At 36.8% G+C, this 15292-nt stretch overlaps 1 protein-coding gene and 1 non-coding gene across 4 annotated transcripts in view; one reads left to right on the top strand and one right to left on the bottom strand.

Annotated features, from left to right (window-relative positions):
- Positions 1-15292, top strand: part of FYTTD1 (forty-two-three domain containing 1) — a 30082-nt gene that overhangs the window by 2364 nt on the left and 12426 nt on the right. For all 3 annotated transcript variants that reach the window (XM_049105266.1, XM_049105264.1, XM_049105265.1), the window contains exons 2-3: positions 3151-3279; positions 13815-13963. In XM_049105266.1, coding sequence (XP_048961223.1) covers positions 3151-3279; positions 13815-13963 — 278 coding nt within the window. The remainder of the gene's footprint in view (positions 1-3150; positions 3280-13814; positions 13964-15292) is intronic.
- Positions 12530-12636, bottom strand: LOC112641690 (U6 spliceosomal RNA). The gene has a single exon (XR_003124776.3). It is a non-coding gene; the product is annotated as a U6 spliceosomal RNA (small nuclear RNA).

Raw genomic sequence — 15292 nt, 5'->3', positions numbered from 1 at the left:
AAACAAAAAACCAGGGAGTCTCCTCAGCTAAGGCCAAGGAGACTAAGGAACGTGCGCTGAGCGCTTACGACCTGGCAGGCACTAAGCCGGTACGTGCCCAGCCTCCTGGTAACTGCGGTACGTGCTCCTCGTGCTCCTCGCGGTCAGAGCCTGGGATCCCGCGCCACACTGCCCTCAGGTCGGATCCTTTGCCCCTTACTGGCCGCGTGGTCACAGGCGAATTATTTCTCAGCGCTTCGTGACCCACAGTCACAGCGCTCATCTGCCTCCGACAGGTGCTGCCGTGAGTCCACAGGCCTGCATAGCTGCGTAGGAAAGCGCCCGGTAGACCTAGAAAGAAGCATCGTATTTCCATGCGCACACTATAGAAGCTATGGTGGTGGTTCCTGTTGTACAAAACCTGAGACGGAGAGAAAGAACTTGGCCCAAATCATACAAGTAAAAAAAAAAAAAAAAACAAAAAAAACCTGTAGGTGTTGCCGGAAGTGTCAAACGTGTATTAATCATAGCCGAGACCTTAAGTTTCTAGGTTTTTTTCTATGTATTTTGTTTGGTGGTTAGGATGTTCAAGTGAAGAAAATGGAGGGATAATTCTCTTTGAAGGCAGAAACGAAATGCTATGGTAGTTAAGATAGACCCTGTTCTCTTTTCTCTCCTCGGAGAATATACAGCATTCTTTGAGGTTCCTTTTTTTTTTTTTTTTTTTCTAAAAAAAGAAATGGGAAGAAGAAATGGTACCTATTTTTTTTTCCCTAATGTTTTTTTAGTAGTCTCTACACCCGACCTGCAGCTTGAACTTATAACCAACCCTGAGATGGAGAGTCTTAACGCTCTTCCGACTGAGTCAGCCTGGCACCCTAAGATGATGCCTATTTTAAACAATTATTACGCTTTGTGAATAGTCCGTTTTATCAGGTCGGCAGAGGTTTAGAATCTGATTTTTAAGTTTTGACAGTATGATTTATATGAATGTTGATATAGAATATCTACCAGTTATCAAGATCTGGTCTCATTGTGGCTGTTTCTTTTTCTTTTTCCTTTTTTTTTTTATTTTTTTTTATTTTAGCCATTCTGACAGGTGTGATGTGACTCAGTTTCTTAATTTGAAAACGGGCATTATACTATCTTACAGAATTGTTGTGAGAATTAAATGAACACTTGTGAGAACAAGGCTTCTCAGTTACTACTGTTTATATTACTATATATATACCCCTAGTGTCATGGAAGAAACTTTTTCATAAAAGTAGCTCATCGTAATGGAATTTTTTTTTCCAATTTACATACCCTACCTCACTGAGTAGGAGAAAGCCGTTTTCTTCTTTTAGATTGGAAAAATCCACAGCTGATCATTTAACTTGAGGATTTAGATAATAACACATTTAAAAATAAAGCAAATTTATATTTTATACGCTTTGCTATTTTTAATTTTGTTATGGTTATCCCTTATAATGCTTTATTTTAAAATTGACCTGGTTAGTCAAAATTACAGTCTTTTTTTTTTAATGGTCCCCAGAAAATTTATTTTTTTGTGTACTCTCATGGCTCTGAGATTTCAGACTTGTGGTGAAGAATAAGAAAAAAAAAGTTAAAGTAGTGTTTCTTTCTTTTTTTTTTTTTTAAAGATTTTATTTATTTATTTATGAGAGACATACACACACAGAGAGGCAGAGACACAGGCAGAGGGAGAAGCAGGCTCCATGCAGGGAGCCCGACTGGGATTCAGTCCCAAGTCCCCAGGATCAGGCCCTGAGCCACCTGGGCTGCCCCAAAAGTACTTTGTACTGCCCCAAAAGTTTCAAGAGTGTTCAAAAATATTCCCTTTCTGCCCCCTGAGAATTTAACATGTTCATGTATCTGATTTCATGAAATATTTTTATTTAAAGGCAAATGTTTTTGAGTGTCTTTGAATTGGATGAATTTATGTATAGTTGAAGGACTGACCTCAAGAAGATAAAGTACTTTGGGGATATTTGAATTATTTTAATGAATATTTGTGATTAAGAGTCTTAAAAATTACCGATGGGTTAGGTAGAGTAGTAATATGTAAGGAAAGATTCCTATAATATATAATTCTCTCTTTTATTTCAGAAAAGACTAATTATATTAATATAGTTGTTAGATTCTTGTGTTTAGAGCAATTTGGAAAAAATAATTGAAGTTAATTAGTTTTGTGAGATTTTAAGTTGACCAGTTTATTTGCTTTATCAATCATCAAAATTAATATTGAAGTTGGGATGTGGACAAAGTATTTGGCTATTTCTTAGATGAATATTTTTTGGCTTCTAGTAATCTTCTTTTGACATTTGTAAATAGAAATCTGGAGTTGGTTTAGTTTCCTGATTTTCACATTGTTGTGCTGTGGTATTAGGGCAATGTGATGTTTGTAAATTACTTTGGGAGAGTTTAAAAGTGTTGAAAACAATGAGTGTAGAAGGCAGAAAGGAAGGTAGCTCTGAATATTCTGCTAGAAAAGTGAAGAACCCAATTATTTTCTTTTTATGCTATACCTTTATTATGTGCTTTTTATTTCATAGCTGCTATTTACTTGTTTCCATCAATGATTTTAAACTTACCTGAGAATAAGGACCATACTCTACTTTTGTTTGTTTTCATTACAGCATAACCTGCCACATACATTCATTGCACACAGCATATGCTCAATAAATATTTGCCGAATTGAAATGAACTTCTTTAGAAATGTACTCTTTTAGTTGAATGATTTATTATTATTATTATTATTTTTACTGCCTATGGTTTTATTGGAAGGTGGTCGTCTTTAAAAACTGGACACTTCTGTGATTATGGAAAGTAGATATGAGTAATTTTTGTAAATAGGCTTTTGCTTATTTATATGCATTAAAGAAATATGGTGGATAACAGAAATAGAAATCTTCATTAATTGGTAGATTTGCTTTGAGCTCTTGATTTGAGCTTTTCCTATAAAACTTTTCTTTAATGCTGAAAGTATATTGGCTGATTTGAATTTTTATCTTATTATTATCCTCTTACGAAAGTGCTTTCAAAGTAGCAAAGAAGTTAGGGATGTAAGAAATCTGTCAACTAGAAAATGAGGCTGAGTAATTAATTGAGTTATTAAGTTAAAATGAGTTAAGTTGTAAGTTAATAATCATCACATTTTGTATATCACAGATGATATCATCAAATTGAATAGAAAGGAAGGAAAGAAGCAGAATTTTCCGAGACTAAATAGAAAACTCCAGCAAAGCAGTGCCCGGCAATTCAGGATGAGAGTGCGATGGGGAATCCAACAGAATTCTGGTAATTTTTACAAGTAAACTTAAGAAAGAGCTATTATTTGTAGATTCATAGCATGCTATGTTTAGTACATACTTAAAATATGGAAGAAATATATTAGTACCCTTTGTGATTTGTATTTTCTCAGATTTTTGTTTAATCTTGAAATCTGGTAAGCATTTTCAGTTGCTTTAATTAGGTGATAACCCTGTTTTTTAAAAACATTAAGTCGGGATCCCTGGGTGGCGCAGCGGTTTGGCGCCTGCCTTTGGCCCAGGGCGCGATCTTGGAGACCCGGGATCGAATCCTACGTCGGGCTCTCAGTGCATGGAGCCTGCTTCTCCCTCTGCCTATGTCTCTGCCTCTCTCTCTCTCTCTCTCTGTGACTATCATAAAAAAAAAAAAAATTTAAAAACATTAAGTCATTTTTAAAGTACCTTTTGTATGTAAATAGCATAAATTATATTTAGGGCTACAGTATTGTAAGGGATTTTACAAAGCAGAGGTTTTATTTCCTTTCCAGTTAGGTATTTAATAGTCTGGTGGATAATTACATAACTCCCACATGCATAAAATATATTCAATGAAAGTGCATACCACTTTACAAGACAACTCCTTTATTGGAGATAACTATTTACTAGAAAGTTTTCTTAATTGAAATTAAATTGTGCCTACCTGTTAACTCTGTAGAGTTACAGGAAGCAAACTCTCTTTTCTATATGAGAACTTTTTAAATATGTGAGACTATTCTGCATGGAAAATACTTCCAGGCTCTTTGTGTTATCATCTAGGGCTCTTAAGGATCTGTTAAATCCTCTAAAGGGAACACTCAGAATTGAGTGCCTTAGATGTGATATAATAATCTTGGAACTCTACATATACAGGTATTTTTTGGCACTTTGTGGAAGCTTATTGATTGATTTATAACCATGTTGTTCCAAAATGGATTTAAGGTGGTTACTGAACCCTATTAATTGTATATGACTCATTAATTTTTTTAGCAGTTATATCAGTGTTTTAGAATGAACCTTTGTGGGGATCCCTGGGTGGCTCAGTGGTTTGGCGCCTGCCTTTGGCCCAGGGCGCGATCCTGGAGTCCTGGGATCGAGTCCCGCGTCGGGCTCCCGGCATGGAGCCTGCTTCTCCTTCTGCCTGTGTCTCTGCTTCTCTCTCTCTCTGTGACTATCATAAATAAGTAAAAATTTAAAAAAAATAAAAAAAAAAAGAACCTTTGTTCAAATTAAAAAACTAGATCTTTTTTACACACGTAAAAAACGTTTGGTGACTTTTATCCTGTATGTTAAAAAACGTAAAAAATAATTACCAGTGGGTTCCATGATTATAATTAGTTCTATGTATATAATAGTTAATATGCCTTCATACTCTCTAAACATATCTGTAACTGAGGTTAGACTCTACAAAGAATTTTATTCTTCTCTAATAATTTTCATTTCTATTTTTTTAAAAGATTTATCTATTTGTTTTAGAAAGAGTGTGCATGTGGGAGTAGGGGGAGGGACAGCGGGAAGAATCCCAGGCCAACTCCCTGCTAAGCACAGACTGGAAGCCTCACCAGGGATTTCACCCAGAGCTCAACTCCACAACCCATGAGATCACGACCTGAGCTGAAACCAAGAATTGTACACTCAACCAAGTCACCCATGCACCCCTTCTAATAATACCTTAAACAGTGGAACCCAAGCAAGTAAATTTTGTGACAGATATTTACCTATAGCAAATGAATATTTAATTCCAATGATTTATATTTAAAAATTCCTATAGATGTTATTCAGCATACCACATTTTAAACATTTGCTTTAATTTCAGAGTTCACAGGAGCCAGAAATGTATTTGTTTATGCTAGTTCTATGTTAAATACATGATAAATGCCCTGAACTGACTAGGTTCTTAGGGTTTTTAGAGATGTGATCTTTTACTTCAAGGAATTTCTAGTAACAGAGATAAGACAGACAACATGGAGTTGAGAAATGTCATGAAAGAAATTCCAGTAGTACCAAAGGACTTTAGATAGATTTTGTGCTAAGAAAATCAGTGGTTTAATGGATAAGGTGAAATAGGATCTGGTCCATGAAGGACCAGAAAAACTTTCTTTTTATGGGGTTTATCATCTGAGCTTTAAGATAAATGATACCTAGGGGCAGCTTAGGATCTTATAAGATTGAACTTGTGCTTGTTCTCCAGTTACATGTGACAGAGCCTAAAATAGAACATCTGCTTCTGTCACTGAATGTTCAGAGAAATAGAAGATTGTCTCAAATTCTGATTGGCTAGAAGTTCAGATTTCCACATTGTAATGTCAGTGAGAATGTTAGTTTGAGGTAAGAGAACACGTAAGATAGAGAGTTCTTGGCAGACTCTCAATAAATTGTTTTTATTTATTTTTAAGATTTTATCTTTTTAAGTAATCTTTGCACCACTTTGAGGCTTGAGATCAAGAGTGGCATCTTCTACTGATTGAGCTAGCCAGGTGCCCCCTAATCAAATATTTTTGATGGCTGAACAATTAAGTGAATAAAGTCTTGCTAATTCTCTGCCCAAAATATGATTTAGTCACTCATTAAATATATAAACAATCTAAATATTCTTAAGTGGTAGAATAGTATACAGCATCATTTCTTGAAGTGTTGTCTGGGGGTCTTGGGGAATCCCCAACACTCAAGTCCCTTTTATAGGGCAGCCCCGGTGGCACAGCGGTTTAGCACTGCTTGCAGTCCGGGGTGTGATCCTGGAGACCCGGGATCGAGTCCCACATCCGGCTCCCTGCATGGAGTCTGCTTCTCCCTCTGCCTGTGTCTCTGCCTCTCACTCTCTCTCTCTCTGTGTGTGTTTCTCTATGAATAAATAAAATCTTTAAAAAATTACTTTTATAATAATACTAAGACATTACCTATATTTTCACTATTAGCCTCTCACAAACGTACAGTGGAAGTTTTCTAGAATCTACCTGATGTGTGGTAATTAAATTGTGGTAACAGATATGAGAATTTAGCTGTCTTCTATTAAAGCAGATACCAAAGAGATTTGCAAAATACAGAACAGTGTTGTTCTTCCTTTTAAATATTTTTGGGCTTTTTAAGGGAAAATAATTGTTATTTTTTATTAAAAATATGTTATTTGCCCTGTTGTGGGTTTATTATTGTTGTTGTTGTTTTAATGAAATCGTTTTTAAATGTTTTGTTCTTCATTTCTAGTATGATAATATCCATAAACAAACCTACAGAAACAAAAATCCTGGAGTTCTCAATAATTAGGAATATAAAGAGGTCCTGAGGCCAAAATGTTGGAGAATGATGTTTTTTTTAAAGATAGAAAAGAGGGCAGCCCTGGTGGCTCAGTGGTTTAGCGCCACCTTCAGCCCAGGGTGTGATCCCAGAGACGGGGGATCGAGTCCCACGTCAGGCTCTCTGCATGGAGCCTGCTTCTCTCTCTGCCTGTGTCTCTGCCTCTCTCTGTGTGTGTCTCTCATGAATAAATAAATAAAATCTCCAAAAAAAAAAAAAAAAGTAGAAGAGATGGGAATATTTGTAATATTACTTTGGAAAGGAGCCAGTGATCTGATTGCATTCACTTTGTGATTCAGCATTTTCCCAAAACCCCTCAAATCGTTGTGTAAGTGATCAGACTCCCAAAATTACTGAGGCAAGTCAATAAGTATATGAAATTCACAAAGAGATTGGGCTAAGATTTCAAACTAAGATGAAAATTCTCATCTTTAGTCTTAACTGTTGTCAACCTCGGTCACACCTGTGGAGCTTTTATAAAGCTAGACTGATGTTCTGGCTGCACTCTTTTTCTACTGAAGCAGAATTTGCAGAAATTAGGCCTAGGGATTTTTTTAAGCTCCATATGTGGTTCTGATACATGGCTAGGGTTAAACTACTGCTCTAGTACAGCTGAAAATGTGAAAGTTTTTTCATAGAGGTAGTAGTTGAAGTAATGAGAATGAAGATACTCTGGAAAGACAAGAGAACTTTCTAGAGGGGCTGAAATGGATGAAAACTAATAAAAGATGAGGCATCTGGTTGGCTGAGTCCATAGAGCATGCAACTCTTGATGTAAGGGTTATAAGCAGAAGCTTCACATTGGATATAGAGCTTACTTAAAAAAAAAAAGCACAAGATGAGGACTGGGTGTTATACTATATGTTGGCAAATAGAATTTAAATAATTTTTTTTTTAATTTACTTATGATAGAGAGAGAGAGAGAGAGGCAAAGACACAGGCAGAGGGAGAAGCAGGCTCCATGCACTGGGAGCCCGATGTGGGATTCGATCCCGGGTCTCCAGGATCACGCCCTGGGCCAAAGGCAGGCACCAAACCGCTGCGCCACCCAGGGATCCCTTAAATAATTTTTTAAAAGATTTTATTTATTTACTCATAAACACAGAGAGAGGGGCAGAGACAGAGACAGAGGGAGAAGCAGGCTCCATGCAGGGAGCCTGATGTGGGACTCGATCCCGGGTCTCCAGGATCACACCCCAGGCTGCAGGCAGCACCAAACCGCTGCGCCAACAGGACTGCCCTAAATAATTTTTTAAAAGCTAAGAACTTAATGCATTAGGTGATGTCTTTAGTACGCCTTTATAATGCTTTTTAGAATATAAGGCACTTATAGAAGACCAGAATAGAGAGAATTGGAATAGTATGTATAGTTCTTTCCTTACGAAATGTGACAGTGAAAGGGTGAAAAATAGAAGCATTGCTAAAATTGAGGTACAGCTGGTAAAGTTTGTTCAAAGGTACAAAGGGAGGGAGGGGGAACGGATGATGTAAGCTTTCTAGAAAGTAGAGAAGCCACTTATAGAAATAAAAGTGGAAAGGATAATGAGTATGGGAACAATGACCTAGCAGTCAGTAGACACTTAGGAATAGAATTTTGTCTTATGCTTTTTTTTTATTCTTTTAATCAGTTTTATTTTTGTTAATGAGACTTCTCTCATGAGTCTTTCTCATCCAAGCTTAAAACTTTGGTATAATGATTCCTCCTCTCTCTTTCTCTCTTTCTTTCTTCCTTCCTTTCTTTCTTTCTTTCTTTCTTTCTTTCTTTCTTTCTTTCTTTCTTTCTTTCTTTCTATTTATTTTTATTCCTCCTCTCTCTAATCTTTCTCTTTGCTAATTTATTCATTCATTTGGAATACTTTCAAATTTCTTTGTTCCACTCCCTATCCTTTATCATGCCATGTTTGAGTACCAAAGTAGCATCTGAAATGGCCTCACTGCCTTTTTTCTCCCTCTTCCATTCAGTCTAAGATACTGCTTCTAGACTGAAGTAACTGATCATGAATTCTGTAACTCCTCGTTCCTTGTCAACTGTATTCTTTATTCCTATATAAAGTCTTCTGATTTGAGGCTACCACATCCATTTACTATTTATTCTTTTCCCTAGACTGTGCCTCAATATGCTGTGGTTACCCATGTCTTTGTACTTGTAAGTTTATGTCTATCTCCCTAATCAGATTTTGTCTGTTTTACAATGCCTAGCTGAAAGCCCACTTTTTCTGTAATATTTTTTTTCTCTTTGGAAGTGTATCCTAGATTACATTTTTTACCTTTTACTTAATTTTTATATTACAGCTTGTAAAGTGTTCCAATTTTTGGAACCACACAAACTTGCACTTAGATTGATGGCTCTGCTATTTTCTAACTGACATTTGGGTAGTTATTGTTCTTAACCTCACTTTGCTCACCTGCTAAGATGTTAGCATCAACCCCATCAAATTCTCATTTAAAATACTTAGCAAAGTATGTTAACAGAGATAGTGGTATCTATTTCATATTCAATACAAATAAAAATAGCAAGTAGTTGTAGATTTAGTTTAAATATACAGGTTCCCCTAATCTTTATTTGGTTTCTGGGGGCACCTGGCTGGCTCATTCAGAAGAGTATATGGCTCTTGATCTTGAGATGTCATGAGTTTGAGCCCCACATTGGATGTAGAGATTACTTAAGTAAATAAAACTTTAAAAAACCCAATAATTTTCACAATTTAAAAAGTTGTATCTATTGCTTTTTCCCCAGATTATAAAAGTAATCAGTACTGTAGGACTGAGGCAGAGTACCCAAGAAAGGAACAAACCTGGAAGGACTCCCTGTGACATGGATTTGCCATTCTGATGGAACTCAGTAGGAAGCTATCTATAGGGGTGATGCAAGTTAGATTCAATGGATGATAAGTGACGCCTAAGACTACGTCTGGACAGATGCCTAGGGCCCAGATTTAAGGGATCACTCACACTCAGATTTTGTGCCCTTGATGCTTCTCTTGCTTTACCAGTCTCAGCTTGCAGGGGAGGGATAATGAGTACCAGTAGGTGTTCTGTGCCCCAGAATAAATCTTGAGGTGTATACTGGAACCTGAAAGTGAAAATCCTTTCTCGGGGTCTTTCCAGTGCCCTCTACTTAGAAAGCTTAACATTGTGCCAGCTACTAAGAGAAATGTTCCTGTAACAAACAGGGCAGTAAAGAGTGAATTGGGAACTGAAAGGCAGTAAATTAGTAAATGGTTCAACCATTATAACAAGTTTTCCTGTCTTGTTGGGCTCTGTTCTCAAAATAGGTACATTACACAAAAGCATTCTGGAGTAAAAAGTAAGTTTAGTGAGATGGCTGATTAAAAGGTATCAATCAGGGCAGCCCGGATGGCTCAGCAGTTTAGCGCCGCCTTCAGCCCAGGGCCTGATCCTGGAGACCCGGGATCGAGTCCCACGTCAGGCTCCCTGTGTCTCTCATGAGTAAATAAAACCTTTTTTTTTTTTTTTTTTAAAAGGTATTAACTAAAAATCTCAATAGCTTTTGATAATCCCAGGAATGACAATATGAAAATAATTATTGAAAAGGAATCTTTTTTGTGACAACTAAATCTAAAAATACGTAGTAATAAACTTAACAAGAAATGTGTAAGACTTACGTGAGGAAAAGTTTAAAGCTTTCCTGAGTCAGTTTAGTGACAAGCCTCGAATAGGTGGAAAGATATACTGTGTTCACGAATATTGTAAAGTTGTCAGTTCTTGAAAAATTAATTATAAATTTAATATTCTTTCAAAGCATCGAAGGATATTAAAACTTGACCTCAGGAAACCTACTTATGAACATGACAGTTCATGAATGGAAAAATAGCAATAGCCAAAAACACATGGAAAATGTCCATTCTCATTAGTAAACTATCGAATACATTTTTTTTTCCAAAAATCTAAGTGATAAAGATTAAAAAGAATATTCAGCATTGTCAGTGATAGAGGCACAGTGGCACCCTTTTGTTCCTGGGGATATGAATAAGTATGGTCATTCTAGAGGAGATTTTTTATAGTATAGCATTTCAATTTCTGGAAATTTGTATCTTGAAGGAATAATCATGGAAGTGAAAATAGCTCTAGAGATCTAGAGAAATGTAAATTTGACTTGCTATTTACTCTTGGTTAAACATATGTTCATATATATATATATAAAAGTTTTTTTTTTTAAGATTTTACTTATTCATGAGAGACAGAGAGAGAGGCAGAGACACAGGCAGAGAGAGAAGCAGGCTCCACGCAGGGAGCCCGACGTGGGACTCGATCCTGGGACTCTAGAATCACGCCCTGGGCTGAAGGCAGACGCTCAACCGCTGAGCCACCCAGAGATCCTTATTTTAAAGATTTTTTTTTTTTAATTTATTTATGAGAGACACAGAGAGAGAGGCAGAGAGAGACACAGGCAGAGGGAGAAGCAGGCTCCTTGCAGGGAGTCTGATATGGGACTCGATCCCGGATCTCCAGGATCATGCTCTGGGCCAAAGGCAGGCGCTAAACCGCTGAGCCCCCCAGGGATCCCCTCTTATATTTTTAGTGCATTTTACAAATACTTTGCAACTCTGTAAAATCAGAAGTAAATTTATATATACTTGGTAGTTTTTAATTGTCCAGTAGAAAAGGTAACCCTGAAAATTCCCCCTGTAAGACATTTACCAGTTTTATGTCTAAAACAGCTATAATTTAAACTTTGGTTTTTTTCTGCTACTGAATATAAAATCCAGCTTTTTGAAATTCCTTTGAAACTAGATTGGTTTCCCAGCTATGCTCTTATTAATGAATTAAATAAAAGTTTAACACACACGCACACAAAATGTTACTTATAATAGTTTAACATTAGAAGTAAGTGAAGATGATCATTTTGAGATTGGTTGGATCAAGTATGGCACATTAAAAAATAATACAATGGGGGCAGCCCGGGTGGCTCAGTGGTTTAGTGCCTGCCTTCGGCCCAGGGCCTGATCCTGGAGACCTGGGATCGAGTCCCATGTCAGGCTCCCAGCATGGAGCCTGCTTCTCCCTCTGCCTGTGTCTCTCATGAATAAATAAATAAATAAATAAATTTAAAAAAATAAAAAATAAAAAATAATACAATGGGTGGTGGCACCTGGCTGGCTCAGTGGATAGAGCATGTGACTCTTGATCTCAGGGTTGTGAGTTCAAGCCCCTCGTTGGGCATGGAGCCTACTTGAAAAAAAAATAATAGAATGAAAAAAAGTTATAATACAATGAAAGAATATTAAAGACATGGGATAATACAATACAGCATTAATGCACACTACAGAATAGAACATAGATTATGAAACGGGGGCAGCCCGGGTGGCTCAGCTGTTTAGTGCCGCCTTTGGCACAGGGTATGATCTTGGAGACCCGAGATCAAGTCCCACATCGGGCTCCCTGCATGGAGCCTGCTTCTCCCTCTGCCTGGGTCTCTGCCTCTCTCTCTCTGTCTCTGTGTCTCATGAATAAATAAAAATTTTTTTTAATTTCTTTTTTTTTAATTTATTTATGATAGTCACACAGAGAGAGAGAGAGGCAGAGACCCAGGCAGAGGGAGAAGCAGGCTCCATGCACTGGGAGCCCGACGTGGGATTCGATCCCGGGTCTCCAGGATCGCGCCCTGGGCCAAAGGCAGGCGCTAAATTAAACTGCTGCGCCACCCAGGGATCCCCGAATAAATAAAATCTTAAAAAAGAAAAAAAAGATTATGAAATATGGTTGCCAGGGTGATTGATTCAGTGTACCTTCTAGGCACTTGGTACTACAAAATTGTGAATTACCTCTGTGATAGTCTTTTGAATTGCTTAAAAATAGTTCAAACTAAAAATATATCCTTTTAAAATGTGTAGGAGTAAAAGAAAAGACCTGCAAGAGATAGAATGTTAGTGATTATCCCAAGATGATGGGATAATGGGTGACTTTTTTCATTTGGACTTCATATATTTCTAAGATTTTTTTTTTTTTTTTTTAATATGGAACGCTTCACGAATTTGCATGTCATCCTTGCGCAGGGGCCATGCTAATCTTCTCTGTATCGTTCCAATTTTAGTATATGTGCTGCCGAAGCGAGCACTATTTCTAAGATTTCTGCAGTGAACATGTTTGTTTTTTCATGATTAGAAAATATTTTAAAAATACGGGCGCCTGGGTGGCTCAGTCTTGTTAGCGTCTGCCTTCAGCTCAGGTCATGATCCCAGAGTCCTGGGATAGAACTCCATGTCTGGCTCCCTGCGCAGGGGGAAGCTTGCTTCTCCCTCTCCCTCTGCCTGCTGCTCCCCCTGCTTGTGTATGCACAGACTCTCTCTCTGTCAAATAAATAAATAAAATCTATAAAAAAAAATAAAAACAAAATATTTAAATAGATTAAGACACACAGTGAAAAGGCAAAAGTCAGGTTATTTCATGTGCCACAGAGATTAAAATACATTCATTAGAGTTCAAGGGGTCTTTAATGACAACAGTTTAAATACAGTAGAAATGAAAATAAACCAAATTGCAACATACTAAGTAAATGGGACTTGAGATAGTAACCCACTCAAGGTCATTGTCATTCAATAGAAATGTGAGCCACATATGAATAATATATTTTATTTGACCCAATATATCCAAAACAATGCTGTATATAATTAATAAAGTTATTAATGAAATATTGTACTTTTTTATTACATCTTAGTTCACTCTAGTCATATTTCAAGTATTGAGTAACTGCATGTTATTAGTGGATACCACATTGTACAGGAAAATTTCTTCAATGAGAAAGTAATGCAAGAGAGGATAGCCACAGGGGAAACATGAGAATCTTGTAGTCCTTTGCAGTCCATTATAGGAACAGAACCCTTGCTGGTGCAGTTTATTGTCTCTTTAAAAATGAAATATTAGAGGTGCTTGAGTGGCTCAATGGTTGAGCATCTGCCTTCCACTCAGGTTGTGATCCTGGGGTCCTAGGATCAGTTCCCACATTGGGCTCCCCACAGGGGGAGCCTGCTTCTCCCTCTGCCTGTGTCTCTGCCTCTCTTTGTGTGTCTCATAAAGAAATAAATAAAATCTTTAAAAGATAAAATTTAAAAATTACATACATAACTTCAAAAGAAATACATGTAAATAATGCAATATTATATGATAAAAAAGATTATATAAATAAATGAAAAATAAACCACTCATACTTTCCACCCTGCTTAAGAAATAGAATACCTGTGTGCCTTTCAGTTGCATTTTTAGATTGATTTTTTTTTTTTTTTAAACCTTCTACAGGTTTTGGCAAGAATAGTCTGAGCCGTAGAGGAAGGGTAATGCCTGGAAAGAGACGTCCTTATGGAGTTATCACTGGCCTTGCAGCTAGGAAAGCAACTGGAATTCGAAAAGGAATTAGTCCTATGAATCGACCACCTCTTAGTGATAAGGTAGGATGATGGTTTAACCCTGCATCAGATACGCTTTTCCTTTACTTGTACTAATATTTCCATGAATGAGTAGGATATTTTCATTGGGAGAGAATTTTATTTGAACGTTTTGATTTTTTTTTTAATGTGCTTTACATCTTATATAAAAAATAAAAATCATGTCTTTCATGAAGAATACCTAAATTTCCACATTCTTATATAAAATTTGTGTAAAATTTTTTTATAGGTTCCTGATTTCCTTTACCTGTGTGTGTTTTTGTATATACAATTTCTAATAGGTTTTTGAGGTATAATTTTATAGTACAGAATTCATCATATAGTACAGAATTCATCTATAGTACAGAATTCGCTGTACAATTCAGCGAATTTTAGAAAATTTAGAGTTGTATTATTTAATTAGAAAATTAGAGTTGTGGGATGCCTGGGTGGCTCAGCAGTTGAGCGCCTGCCTTTGGCCCAGGGCATGATCCTGGAGACTTAGGATCGAGTCCCGCATCAGACTCCCTGCATGGAGCCTGCTTCTACCTCTGCCTGTGTCTCTGCCTCTCTCTCTCTCTCTCTCTCATGAGTAAATAAATAAAAATCTTTTTAAAAAAAATGAAAATTAGAGTTGTATTTAGAGTTGTAGTCTCATTCATTCATAAATCATACCTCATCATATACCTTAGGCAACCCACCCATGTACTTTCTGTAGATTTTCTATAAATTTGCCTTTTTTACACATTCCTTATAAATGGAATCATAGATAATATGTGGTCTGGCGTTTAGTTATGGTGTTTTTCAGGTTCATCATGTAGTATGGATCGGTACTTGATTCTGTTTTTAATCATTGTTTAATATTGCATTATATAGGTACACCATATTTTGTTTATTCATTTACCAGTTGCTGGACATTTCAGTTATTTTCACTTTTTGTATATTATAAATAATGTTGATGTGATGAATGTATATAGGCAGACACTCAACTGCTGAGCCACCCAGGCGTCCCTCCTTAAATTATTTTTAATATACATATTTTGGTTAAGAGTCACAACTATCTTAGGTTCTATAACTTTTCAGTTCTTTTATTTTTAAGATTTTATTTATTCATGAGAGACACAGAGAGAGAGAGAGAGAGGCAGAGACACAGGTACAGGGAGAAGCAGGTTCCATGCAAGGCGCCTGACATTTGACTTGATCCCAGGTCTCCAGGATCAGGCCCTGCGCTGAAGGTGGCGTTAAACTGGTGAGCCACTCGGGGTGCCCCCGATCTAGTAAAAAATATATATTTTTTAAAGATTTTATTTATTTATTCATAGACACACACACAGAGAGAGAGGCAGAGACACA

This window comes from Canis lupus, chromosome 33 (assembly GCF_003254725.2).
Source record: "Canis lupus dingo isolate Sandy chromosome 33, ASM325472v2, whole genome shotgun sequence".
Taxonomy (NCBI): Eukaryota; Metazoa; Chordata; class Mammalia; order Carnivora; family Canidae; genus Canis; species Canis lupus.
Note: the sequence above shows the minus strand (reverse complement) of the source record. Positions and strands in the feature narration are given on the sequence as shown.